This window comes from Mytilus galloprovincialis, chromosome 6, assembly GCF_965363235.1.
Source record: "Mytilus galloprovincialis chromosome 6, xbMytGall1.hap1.1, whole genome shotgun sequence".
Classification (NCBI taxonomy): domain Eukaryota; kingdom Metazoa; phylum Mollusca; class Bivalvia; order Mytilida; family Mytilidae; genus Mytilus; species Mytilus galloprovincialis.
The window spans coordinates 87,955,284-87,970,144 of NC_134843.1; the positions used below are offsets into that span (position 1 = coordinate 87,955,284).

At 32.0% G+C, this 14,861-nt stretch overlaps 1 protein-coding gene across 3 annotated transcripts in view; it reads left to right on the forward strand.

Moving 5' to 3' along the window:
• LOC143080608 (C-Maf-inducing protein-like) overlaps positions 1-14,861 on the forward strand; it is a 72,628-nt gene that overhangs the window by 30,369 nt on the left and 27,398 nt on the right. For all 3 annotated transcript variants that reach the window (XM_076256531.1, XM_076256532.1, XM_076256533.1), the window contains exons 5-6: positions 5,328-5,417; positions 9,993-10,100. In XM_076256531.1, the coding sequence (XP_076112646.1) occupies positions 5,328-5,417; positions 9,993-10,100 (198 nt within the window). The remainder of the gene's footprint in view (positions 1-5,327; positions 5,418-9,992; positions 10,101-14,861) is intronic.

The following is a 14,861-nucleotide window of genomic DNA, read 5'->3' on the forward strand; positions in this document are numbered from 1 at the left end:
TTTACACAAATTTGATACAAATGGTATTTAACAAGTAGTCCATATATAATATATATTTATAGATTATCGTTGATCATCTCAACGAGATTGATTTTCTCGCTTGAGCCAGGACAGCGAATTAGTGAGAAAGGCAATCGAGTTGAGATGACCAATGCTATTTTACCTATGAAGACGTTGTTGATTTCATGTCAATTTTATTAGCAAAGCCACGTGCCTGCTTAGTTTCTCGCGATAATTTTCCATCTCAAGCGAGTAGCATGATATGAAAAATGATCACAAAAAAAAATCATGATCAAAGGAAAAATGCACAAAATAGCGATAATGTAGGATATAGCACATTCAGTTGATCCTAAGTGAAACCATTAGTGATATATTTTTCAAATGGGATAATAATATCAGTTCAAAGTCTATAATTGGGTTTTAAATGAAATTGGAATAAGTCACTTCATCATAACTCATTTGGTCACTAAAAAAAAAAAATATAGCTTATACATTTTTCCCCTACTGGCATAATCTAAAGTCTTATTGATTGGTCTTGCCTGTGACAAATGTTGCAGAATGCTAGACATAGATAAAGCTTCATGTTTCAGAAGAGCAGGTAATTTCCATCTGGCATATGATTGTCTGCTGTCCTTGACCTAATTTTATTATTCAATGACCCCTTTGTAAAGTTTTTTGTTCATCTGTTTCAGTTATTACCAGTAACTGGTTAACTGTATTTTGAAGAAAACAGTACCTGAGTACACATATTGCATCAGTATTAATGTTAATTAAACTTATTTCATCGGACCTTCATCTCAATAAAGTGGGTCCATGCATCCTATGATCCATGCTAGGTTTTTGGGACTAGGTCTAATTCTAAATGATTTGGTAATTGAAACGATAGGAAGGTAAGCATTTCAGTAAGACATTGGTAGATCAGTCCTTGACACCATTTCATTTTTACTTATAGACCTTGATTTAAAAGACTTTCAGCATAAAATTCAGTCATGACCAGTGAAGCAGATGTATGTACTGTTGTATGATTTGTCACGTAAAGAGAGATATTAAATGGATATTATATATATTTGTTGAAGAAATAATCCTTCTAGAGTTGATGGAAGGTTTATATACGTTATTATGAGATGTAATTATGCTCACAAAACAATTTTGATCAACTTATAATAGCACTTAATGAGGTGGTGCTTTTCCTTGATGAATAGTAATAAGTGAAAATCTAAGTCAATTCTTTGTCCTCTTAAAAATATTTATGTAATTAAAGGATATACATGTAACTGCAAAAATACTAATTAAGGCCAATAAGTAGCCTTTTTATACGACCGCAAAAATTTAAATTTTTCGTCGTATATTGCTATCACGTTGGCGTCGTCGTCTGCGTCGTCGTCTGCGTCGTCGTCGTCGTCCGAATACTTTTAGTTTTCGCACTCTAACTTTAGTAAAAGTGAATAGAAATCTATGAAATTTTAACACAAGGTTTATGACCACAAAAGGAAGGTTGGGATTGATTTTGGGAGTTTTGATCCCAACATTTTAGGAATTAGGGGCCAAAAAGGGCCCAAATAAGCATTTTCTTGGTTTTCGCACAATAACTTAAGTTTAAGTAAATAGAAATCTATGAAATTTTGACACAAGGTTTATGACCACAAAAGGAAGGTTGGGATTGATTTTGGGAGTTTTGGTTCTAACAGTTTAGGAATTAGGGGCCAAAAAAGGGCCCAAATAAGCATTATTCTTGGTTTTCGCACAATAACTTTAGTTTAAGTAAATAGAAATCAATGAAATTTAAACACAAGGTTTATGACCACAAAAGGAAGGTTGGTATTGATTTTGGTAGTTGAGGTCTGAACAGTTTAGGAATTAGGGGCCAAAAAGGGGCCCAAGTAAGCATTATTCTTGGTTTTCGCACCATAACTTTAGTTTAAGTAAATAGAAATCTATGAAATTTAAACACAAGGTTTATGACCACTAAAGGAAGGTTGGGTTTGATTTTGGGAGTTTTGGTCCCAACAGTTTAGGAATAAGGGGCCCAAAGGGTCCAAAATTGAACTTAGTTTGATTTCATCAAAAATTGAATAATTGGGGTTCTTTGATATGCCGAATCTAACTGTGTATGTAGATTCTTAATTTTTGGTCCCGTTTTCAAATTGGTCTACATTAAGGTCCAAAGGGTCCAAAATTAAACTTAGTTTGATTTTGACAAAAATTGAATCCTTGGGGTTCTTTGATATGCTGAATCTAAAAATGTACTTAGATTTTGATTATTGGCCCAGTTTTCAAGTTGGTCCAAATCGGGTCCAAATTAAGCTTTGTTTGATTTCATCAAAAATTGAATAATTGGGGTTCTTTGATATGCCAAATCTTACTGTGTATGTAGATTCTTAAGTTTTAGTCCCGTTTTCAAATTGGTCTACATTAAAGTCCAAAGGGTCCGAAATTAAACTAAGTTTGATTTTAACAAAAATTGAATTCTTGAGCTTTTTTGATATGCTGAATCTAAACATGTACTTAGATTTTTGATTATGGGCCCAGTTTTCAAGTTGGTTCAAATCAGGATCCAAAATTATTATATTAAGTATTGTGCAATAGCAAGAAATTTTCAATTGCACAGTATTCAGCAATAGCAAGAAATCTTCAATTGCACAGTATTGTGCAATAGCAAGAAATTTTCAATTGCACAGTATTGCGCAATAGCAAGAAATCTTCAATTGCACAGTATTGTGCAATAGCAAATATTTTCAATTGCACAGTATTGCGCAATAGCAAGAAATATCTAATTGCACAATATTGTGCAATAGGAAGAAATTTTCAATTGATTGGAGTTATCTTTCTTTGTCCAGAATAGTAGTTGAATCAACTTAAATCATTGTTTTATACAATGTACAATGTATATTCACTTTTACTACCAACTGATAAATTAAAACAATCTTTACCATTCAGTGATAACAAGCACCTTTTGTTACATTTTAATATTTTATGATGTATTTAAATGAGTAGTTATTGTTGCAAACTCCATTAGAAATTTGAATTGAGATCAGTTTGGAAAAAGGGAAAGGGGGATGTGAAAAAAAGGGGGGGGGGTTAAATTTTTCTCATTTCAGATTTCATAAATAAAAAGAAAATTTCTTCAAACATTTTTTTGAGAGGATTAATATTCAACTGAATTGCTCAAAGGAAAAAAAAGTATTTTAAGTTCATTAGACCACATTCATTCTGTGTCAGAAACCTATGCTGTGTCAACTATTTAATCACAATCCAAATTTAGAGCTGAATCCAGCTTGAATGTTGTGTCCATACTTGCCCCAACCGTTCAGGGTTCAACCTCTGTGTTCGTATAAAGCTGCGCCCTGCGGAGCATCTGGTTCAGTATTGTTGCAGATACATGTATCCTTTAAAAACAAAAACACCACACAGTAATATATTTTTATTGAGCTCAAGACAGTACTTATAAGAAGAAAAATCTTAGAATTATTGAAGGTGAAGGAAATCAAACAGGATTTATAATGCCTTGATATGGAAATTAAAACTTTAGCTTGTATGAAACCTTATTCACAAGGAAATGATATAACAACTAATCATTAAAAGTCAGCTTGTTTATAATCTCTGTATCGAGTTTCCTTCACAAGTTGCTGTGTCCATGTCACACTATTTGGTACATTGTAACCTACATGGTAAAACAAATATGTCATACCACATCTTCTTTTTTTATATGTGTTTGTCTTTTTTATTTTTAAGAATTAAGTACCGACGCACTGCCTGTAAATCTAATTATAATTCAATATTTGATCAATACATAGACGTGAAGCTTGTCACGCAGGATCGGTTCATTATACTAAGGATTTGTCAACCTTTGTATGTTTGGGAAGAAAACAGAAAATATATTACTATCTCGACAGATGGTGACAGAGATTTCTAATTTGATATTCCCCTTTTAATTTGGCATTTGTTTTTTTGGTGACTGAAAATGAATATGAGATTAAATGGTTAATGCCATTTAGATCTGGCATTTGATAAGTTGTTGTCTGATATTGTTTCAATTAGATTAGTGTAAAAAGGGCATAAAAAAATTAAAAGTATTAAAACATGACCAAAGATTTCCCAGTAGAAATATTATTTATTACATAGTAAAGTTGATTTTTGTACATATTGAAATGCAAGACATTGTACCCAATTTCAGTTATGCATGCCTTTGTTAAATGAGCATATCATGAAAGAATTGTTCCTAAAAGTTTCCCAAACTAGTGTGTAATGTGTATGATAGGACATACACTGTTATTAACCATGACTGAATCCTAGGATATGTATCGTATTGACATGTCCGATGTTTTCCCTTAATTTGTAAGCAATTAGTTATTCTAATGCAATTTGTATGTAACAATTTTTTGCATTGGCTAAAAGTTGCCGTCAAATCCACAGTTGACCAGGCATAACTAAGGAGGAACAACCATTTTGAAATGATTGAATCAACAAATGTTCGATTACTACTATATAATCCAAAATAAAACAACACCTACCTCGAATTCGCTGTTTTAAAGTTATTTTATCCGAATTTGAAGCGTACAGGTAATGTAACAACCTCCAGTCTGTAAGTTTTCATTTGTATGATGTCACTTTTACCCATGACGTCTTTACGCCAAAATCATTCATGAAGTTTCGCAGATTTGTTTTTATTTGTCAAATTTAGACATTTTTTCAAGTTTTGTCGTATTATTTCTTTTTTTAAATGCATTAGAATCAGAATAACAGTACTGTAGTTGAAGAGTTGCCACTGTCAATTTTGATTTGACGATCGCAAATCTCCGTTTTATTGTCTTCGCTACACGTCACCTACGTGGAGACAGTAAAACTGCATTTGCGACCGTCAAATCTACAATTGACGGTGACAACTTCTTCAACTACAGTACTATTATTCCTTAATTGCATCTTAGGATATATATTGTATTGTTTTGACATGTCCACTGTTTTCTCTGTCAAAACCTTGCCTTGAAGTTGCATACACTTAATGAAAGGCATTACAAGGCCAATCTACCTTAACTTTGTAGATTAGTTTGACTGAGGACATAGTTTTGGAGAGATTCAAATTGTACCTGTTCTTTTCTCAAATATGCATAAAACATTTTTGCTGAACTTTTGTTTACACACAACTTTTGTGTTCCTCAATTGGAGGTGCATAAGGGATATTGTCCCAAATGTAGATAATGATATTTCGTTTTTAATGTTGTGTGTAATGAACAGCTTTAAGTTGTTGCTGACAGCTGTTTTGTTATTGGTGGGAGGACAGAAGACTCAGTATAATATCCATGATTTATAAATATTATTTTTTCTTTCAGAACATGATTGATGTATCTCTAACTACAAATATACAGGATGCCAGTATCTACCAGTTTCCTTTAGATCTGGTCTCAGATTTGTTACAGCAGGTCAGTGTATACTGTATATAAATATGAGCCTGAAAGAACTTCCTGAAACACGAGACAAACAATTATTTATCCAATTTTTTTTATTGGTTTTAAATCAAGTAACCGATTTCCCAATGACAATGGAAGTTCCAAACACTTAATTGTTTTCAATCATCCTACTCACTTTGTTATTTGTAATTCCACTATTGTTATTCCTTGAAGTTATACAATGTTAGCTCCGAGTCATTATCTCATTTTAATTATTCCCCTTTAAGCTACCTAAAATCTAAGACTTTTCTTACTTTCACTTTCTATTTCAACTTATGTCTGCCTTTCTGGTTTCTTGGTATATGTAGTATGTGAAAGATTGATGGTTTGATCTCCTAGCTTCCAGGTCAAATCAATAAGACTTTCAAATCTGTATTTGCTGCTTTGTACTAAGCTTAAAAAGGAAGATGTGGTATGATTGCCGATGAGAGAAACTCTTCACAGGAGACTAATGAAAATATTTTAAAAGGAGTTAAAGCAAAGACTACTCTCCGCAGCTTTAGAATAATGGGAACAATTGAAGTGATATATATTTAAGTCTCCCAAACAAAGTTTGGAGACTTATTGTTTTTGCTCAGTTCTTATTATTTTTATTATTCTTCTTCTTCTTCTTCCTCTTCTTCCGCCACTTTAAAAAATGAACTTGTCCGCAGCGTTTCTCCAAAACCGCTTGTCAGATTGACTTAGAATTTCATAAAATGGTAGACTAATATGTCTAGGTGAGCCATCAATCTTTCGTTTGTGCATTGGGGTCTATTAAGGGGTATTTTGGGGGGTAGAAAGGAGGAAGGGGTTTACTATAGAACCCTATGGGATTTTATTTTCTAAAATTTTCAAATGAATATAACTTGAAAACTGTAAGTGATAGATACATGCAGTCTTCAGAATTGATTATAGGACAATAAAACAAATCACATGAAATATAGGGGGAGTCCCTGGGAGTTCATCCCCACCCCCTTCAATTTGAGAATATGCTTATATTTTGTAAACGGTCCAGATCCCCACCCCTAAACCATATATATTCTTGAATGGGACAATAAAACAAATCAAATGAAATTAATGGGAGGTCCCAGGGGGTCATCCCCACCCCAGTCAATTTGAGAATGTGCTATTATCTTGTAAATGGTCCAGATCCCCACCCCTAAACTATATATATTCGTGTAGGGGACAATAAAACAAATGAAATGAAATTAAAGGGAAGTCCCTAGGGGGTCATCCCCACCCCCTCTTGTTTGAAAACTTATAAACGGTCAACATCCCCACCCCTAAACCATATATATTCTTGTAGGGGACAATAAAACAAACGAAATGAAATTAAAGGGAAGTTCCTAGGGGGTCACCCTACCCCCTCTTATTTGAAAACTTGTAAACGGTCAACATCCCCACCCCTAAACCATATATATTCTTGTAGGGGACAATAAAACAAATGAAATGAAATAAAAGGAAATTCCGTAGGGGGTAACCCCACCCCCTCTTATTTGAAAACTTGTAAACGGTCAACATCCCCACCCCTAAACCATATATATTCTTGTAGGGGACAATAAAACAAATGAAATGAAATAAAAGAGAATTCCGTAGGGGGTAACCCCTACCCCTCTTGTTTGAAAACTTGTAAACGGTCAACATCCCCACCCCTAAACCATATATATTCTTGTAGGGGACAATAAAACAAATGAAATGAAATAAGAGGGAAGTCCCTAGGGGGTCACCCCACCCCCTCTTGTTTGAAAACTTGTAAACGGTCAACATCCCCACCCCTAAACCATATATATTCTTGTATTGGACAATAAAGCTAATCAAATGAAATTAAAGGGAAGTTCCTGGGGGTTGCCCCACCCTGTTCAATTTGAGAATGTGCTATTATCTTGTAAACGGTCCAGATCCCCACCCTTAAACCATATACATTCTTGTAGGGGACAATAAAACAAATGAAATGAAATGTAGGTAAATTCCCTGGGGGTCACCACCACCCCCTCCTGTTTGAATACTTGTAAATGGTGGAGATCCCTACTCGTAAGCCATATATATTCCTGTATGGGACAAAAAATCAAATCAAATGAACATGGGACCATATGAATGGCGAGTTATGGGAGCTTTGTTTGGGAGACTTCGTAACAGCATCCTGTTACAATTACTTCTTGTCCTATACACTTTTACTTTGTGAACTGGTATTTGAAAAATATGGCTGAGAGTATTAATCTGGTTCACAACAGGCCTACAGTTGGTCATCAAACATTCATTCAGCAATTCATCTTTTATATACTCTCACTTGGAATATTTTGTCTATAAAATTGTTTCCATGTATGCAAAAAGAAACAAATGTTTTAGATAGTTGGTTTTCATGTTTTAAGACAAGATATACTTCAGTGGAGCTCCATATCTTATAAATATGTTATATCTTTGAAGTATGAATGTTTGGCATGCAATTAAGCATTTTATTTAATTTATGAAATAGGATATTACATGCCATACAGAAAATATCTTTGTTGATTGATAACAAAATACACAGTGTGGGAAAAATTACGTAATTGCTGTTTATAATAGAATTACCCATCATCCTCACATTTTATATCTGAACCGCCAAAAACTATCATAAACGTAGCATGTTGTGAATCAAATGTAAATACATATGGGAGATCTGTAGGCTCTTTGTTATTGGATGTTGGCAATAGTTTAAAAAGCATGGTCATTATATAAATTGTTAAACATTTGTGTATCTACAGTGTATATGTTTATATATTGATCCAGGGGACACTACGTTAATAATTACAACGAATCTATTAATAACCCTGAAATTATTGTATTGGCAGAACGTGATACATATGTACTGTAAATTTAGAAATTATTGTATTGGCAAAACGTGATACTGTAAATTTAGAAATTATTGTGACGTTTTTATTATTGCGAAAAATGCAACAAAGTTGTAAACGCAATAATTTAAATTCGCATTTTGAAATATTTTATATGAATTAAACAGGATTTTTCTCAAAATCGTAAAAATTAAATCGCATTTAAGTCTTAAATGATAAAATCACAATAATAAATGCACACAATAATTTCTAAATTTACAGCAATGCAAATTAAGTTCCTTCATTTTATACTTTCACCTTATTGCATGCATGGCATTCATATACAAAGCTGATTGATTTTTGAAGGTTTTTGTTTTGTATTTAAATTAAGACGAAACTCGCAGCATCTCTTCTAAAGTAATTTAATCTTTTATTTCATAAATATTGATTAAAAACAACATTTCTAACTTTCTCAAAACTAGAAATAACTGGATTTGATTACTGTGAATGATTTCTGGTGACTTATAGTCTGATTGATAGACTGTAGACATGGTAGAGAGGATATTTTACTTGGATAGCTAGGATATAATAATAAGGACTGATATGATTGACACAACTATCCACCATTGTCCTGAGTACAAGGATGTAGTCAACTATAGTCCTCTGTAGGGTTGTCAAAATGAGCATATGTAAGCTACAAAAGGCATCATGACAAAATTGAAACAATCTTTACAAGAAAACCAATGGTCTTATTTATGTCAAAACGAATAACAAAGAACAAATATGACCAGTGGCGGATCCAGAAATTTTCATAAGTGGGGGCCCACTGACTGACCTAAGAGGGGGCCTGCTCCAGTCACGCTTCAGTGATTCCCTATATAAGCAACCATTTTTTTTCCCAAAAAGGGCCCCCCCCCTTAAATCCACCTCTGATGACTGGTAGCAACCAACCGACAACCAGACAGAATATATAATGGGAGTTAACATTATGGCAAAATTTATATGATATTCTAATTAGATCGACTATTATTTACTTATCAATTTCACTATGATTACCAAATGATGTAAAAGTTAATATCAGAAGATCACTGTATGGCCTTCAAGGATCAGCAAAACCCATACCGCATAAAAAATGTAATAGGCCTCAACATGATAAATGTAAAACAATTCAAACCAGAAAACTAATGGCCTGATTAATGTACAAAACAGTAAACAAAAATATTTGATATTCAGCAAAATAGTAAGCACTTAATTACAGGTTTCTAGCCTTACACAGGATCCTATAGTTATTAAATGTGTAGTCAGTCTGTAATCCATATAAGGTCATGTGTTATACAATAGATTGATAATTGACCCACTGTTATGTGATAAACAATTATATTATGTCATTGCTCATGGAAATTTGCCAGACGTTTTTACTCAAAATTGACGTTTTTATTGCTTATATTTCATATTCATCATAATGGATTTTTAATCAACGCTGACTGTATTAAAAAGTTTTTCCCTATAAGGTAATGTGTTTTGTATGGTTTAATGGCCAAAGCATGTAGCGTTTGCTGATAACTGATAACACCTCCAGGAAAAAATGTTTTATATTTTAGTTTATTTTTATAAGTAAATTAAGGTGAGAATTTCTGTGCTTTGGTAATTACCATTATGTGTCTCTAAGGACTGGTCATCTTTTTTTTATTATTGAAAAATGAGACTAATCTCCAGGTTTATTTTTAAATTACATGTTGTTTTCTTTTTTTTCTCACAGAATTTAGACTTCATCACAAGAGTTGCTCATGAAAACATCATTGTTGCCTTGGCACCATTACTGGAGAATAACCACCCTACACAGGAAATTTGTGACTTCTTCAGTAAAGTAAGTATTAATGGTTGCCTGGGTTTCTTCAGTAAAGTAAGTATTAATGGTTGCCTGGGTTTCTATAATTGCTGAATAGAGATGATTCTCTAATGCAATAGGTCAAGCTGTTTTACTCTTGCTGCAATGTAATGGTTGTTAATTGAAGTTGTTTTAAAGAAATTGATGAAAGAATAACTAATTGGTGGAGACCGCCGAGTCATTGTGATGTTTAACATAGTCTTGGAAAGTATTTCTCTTAAGCTCTTATTAAGAGCTTTGAAAAATGTTTAAAATAGAAATTTCATGAATGATCCTGGTGCATTAACCTCATTTTAAAGTATGAAATGATAGGAATGAAAACTATCATACTGAAGTTATTCCTTTACTTGTATGTTTCAAATTCAGATATTACCTCAATAAAATGGAGTTTATGAGGTAGCTAGGTGTTGTTTATTTTCAATTCTATTGCTATACATTTGTGTAATAGGACATTTATGGATTTTAGCATGTCAATATGGTGACTTACTTCTTACAAGCAGTTACAACATGTCATTTGTGGAATTGATGACAAAAAGTATCCAATAGGTAAAAAGGTTTATTAAAAAAAATTATTGTTTGGGTTGAAAATTATAAGGGTTCCAGTTTTTTTATGTGTAGACTTGGTCATTGACTCACAAACATAACATTAAAGTCCTTTTGCACTTAAATGACTACTGTGGTGCTGATCAAGGGTCCGGAAACGGTCATATATGCCAGACATGACGGATTTGGAAACTCAAAAGTCCTAAATCATTTATTGGGATTTAGGTCAAATTTAAACAAATTAAACTGCCACTCCAGTTAAGTGTTATAATCCTGAGGGCCCTCCTAATAGCTATATTAATGCCTCGGGGAGCTATTGGCTAATGATCGCTAATCTCTTTACCTGTGTTTTTAATTCACACCTGGCTATTAATCACAAGCTCCGAACTAATATTATAAAGAAATTAAAATTCAATACCAACTGTCTTCATTATTTAGTTACTTTTCAGCTAAGACAATTGTCAATTATGATTTAAAATTAAATTAAAACTTGATTTAATTTACGTAGAAAAAAAGATTTTTTTCACTACTAACACACGTGCTTTGTTTACTATGATACGCATGCCTAAAATTCTCTTCCGCAGATTTGACACTAAATCGTAAATTTAAAATGATTTCTTGCTAAATAAAGCAAGTGCAACTATTTTCATTAATATTCTTACACTATTAAAGGTAAAATATTTAAAAAAAAAACGATGTTTTCCTGTGAATTTGATAAACAAAACTAATCCCGGAAATAAGTCTGGAATTGTTCGTTTTAGTATTGTCGCATTACATCCGGTTTGAATTTTGACTTCAGAATCGAAAGAAACGTGAGCGATGACTGAGAAAATTACGATTTTGAGTCATTAAAATCATTTTATTCTTAAACTGTTGCCTTCCCTTAATTGCTCTTGATCGATTTTACAAAAATGGTAGGATAAATCATGAAGTAAACGCGATGCAACAGTTAAACAAGTTCGTTGATGCTACGAGTAGGAGTATACTCATGCAGTAATGAGATTTTGACAATCTGTTTTTGAAAAGGGGCACCAACTTTTAAGTTATATGAAAATGACCGAAATTAGGTGAAAAAATTTCCGGATCCTTGGTGCTGATATAGTAGTTGTATGGCAAGCCATTTTGCTATTTATTCTTACTTCAAGATATCTCATAAACTTTATAAGATATCTCATAAACTTTATAAGATATCTCATAAACTTTATAAGATATCTCATAAACTTTATAAGATATCTCATAAACTATATAAGATATCTCATAAACTATATGAGATATCTTATAAACTGTATAAGATATCTTATAAACTATATAAGATATCTTATAAACTATATAAGATATCTTATAAACTATATAAGATATCTTATATAAAAATTGTTTATAAGATGTCTCATATACTTTATAAGATATCTTATAAACTTTAGAAGATATCTTATAAAGTATATAAGATATCATATAAACTTTATAAGATATCTTATATAACATTAAAGATATCTTATATAATACATGTATATGAGATATCTTATAAAATTGAAATTATATAAGATATCTTATATATTATATAAGATATCTTATATATATTATACAAATATAGCCTTTGTATGAGGTCGATACAAGGATATATTGACCTGAAAGGAGTATATGGACTGAGGACGAAGTCCGAGGTCGATATACTTCTTTGGGTCGATATATTCTGTATTGACCTCATACGAAGGCTATATTTGTTATATTATTAATTTCCGACCATGTTTGTATCAAAATCGTTATTTAGGTTTGTTGGAACTTTATAGATATTACATTGTCTCCTTGAAAATAACAACATATTAGTTGTTATTTCATTTACTTTTTTTTTTACATTTTATGTATTTGAAGATTTTTTTTCGTCAAATAATCGATCACAGATATCATTTGTTTCAAAACGTTAAACAATATCCTTAAATTCATTACATGACGTCACAAAGTATATCGGTTTTTAGATATTCTAAAAATAACCGTGCAATATGCTTTTTGCTGGTCAATATGCTTTTTGCTATCCGCCGTTTTCTCTCTACCTTCGAAAATATAGTTTAACATGTGACTATCTCTAAATGAATCAAATTTGTTAAAATATACGAATTAATAATATTAGGAGATATCTTGAAATTCGAATAAATAGTAAAACGGCTTGCCATACAGTTGCTTAATATACATACATTGTTTACATAGATAGATACATATCACTGCAGGAACTATATACATATCACTGCAGGAACTATATACATATCACTGCAGGAACTATATACATAACACTGCAGGAAGTATATTTATTTATTAATGGAAATCTATCTAAGTTAACTAAAATATGTCAGAGATATAATTGTGTGATTGATACATCTCTTATTGGAAACTGTACTATAAGAAAATAATACTACATCTTCTATCTGTTATCTTTAATCGTAAACTGCACTATTAGAGAAAATAATGCATACGTCTTTTATCTTTAATCGTAAACTGTACTTTTAGAGAAAGTATGGCATACATCTTATATCTGTTATCATAAACTGAAACTAATGCAATATTGTTTTGTCTTTTATCGTAAACTTAAACTAATGCAATATTATTTTGATCAGAAATTTATGGAATCAATAAAAATATGTGATTAATCTCTGAATTAGCAATATATCATTGTGTGTCAGTGTAAATGGTAATGGTGCAGTTCACCAAAGCTGTTTTATGTCACTAGATCATACTAGATCATAATACAAACAAATCTTATTAGGTTAACATGTCTACAGTACATGTAAACAAATCTAATTAGGTTGACAAGTCGACAGTACATGTCTTTGGATCATAATACAAACAGATCTTATTAGGTTGACATTGTCTACAGTACATGTCTTTGGATCATAATACAAACAGGTCTTAGTCAACAGTACATGTCTTTGGTACATAATACAAACAGATCTTATTAGGTTGACATTGTCTACAGTACATGTCTTTGGATCATAATACAAACAGATCTTATTAGGTTGACATTGTCTACAGTACATGTCTTTGGATCATAATACAAACAGGTCTTAGTCAACAGTACATGTCTTTGGTACATAATACAAACAGATCTTATTAGGTTGACATTGTCTACAGTACATGTATTTGGATCATAATACAAACAGATCTTATTAGGTTGACATTGTCTACAGTAAATGTCTTTGGATCATAATACACACAGATCTTATTAGGTTGACATTGTCTACAGTACATGTATTTGGATCATAATACAAACAGATCTTATTAGGTTGACATTGTCTACAGTACATGTCTTTGGATTATAATACAAACAGATCTTATTAGGTTGACAAGTCTACAGTACATGTCTTTGGTACATAATACAAACAGATCTTATAAGGTTGACAAGTCGACAGTACATGTCTTTGGATCATAATACAAACAGATCTTATTAGGTTGACATTGTCTACAGTACATGTCTTTGGATCATAATACAAACAGATCTTATTAGGTTGACATTGTATACAGTACATGTCTTTGGTACATAATACAAACAGATCGTATAAGGTTGACATTGTCTACAGTACTTGTCTTTGGTACATAATACAAGCAGATCTTATAAGGTTGACATTGTCTACAGTACATGTCTTTGGATCATAATACAAACAGATCTTATTAGGTTGACATTGTCTACAGTACTTGTCTTTGGTACATAATACAAACAGATCTTATAAGGTTGACATTGTCTACAGTACATGTCTTTGGTACATAATACAAACAGATCTTATTAGGTTGACATTGTCTACAGTACATGTCTTTGGATCATAATACAAACAGATCTTATTAGGTTGACAAGTCTACAGTACATGTCTTTGGTACATAATACAAACAGATCTTATTAGGTTGACATTGTCTACAGTACATGTCTTTGGTACATAATACAAACAGATCTTATTAGGTTGACACTGTCTACAGTACATGTCTTTGGATTATAATACAAACAGATCTTATAAGGTTGACATTGTCTACAGTACATGTCTTTGGATCATAATACAAACAGATCTTATTAGGTTGACAAGTCTACAGTACATGTCTTTGGTACATAATACAAACAGATCTTATTAGGTTGACATTGTCTACAGTACATGTCTTTGGATCATAATACAAACAGATCTTATTAGGTTGACAAGTCTACAGTACATGTCTTTGGTACAT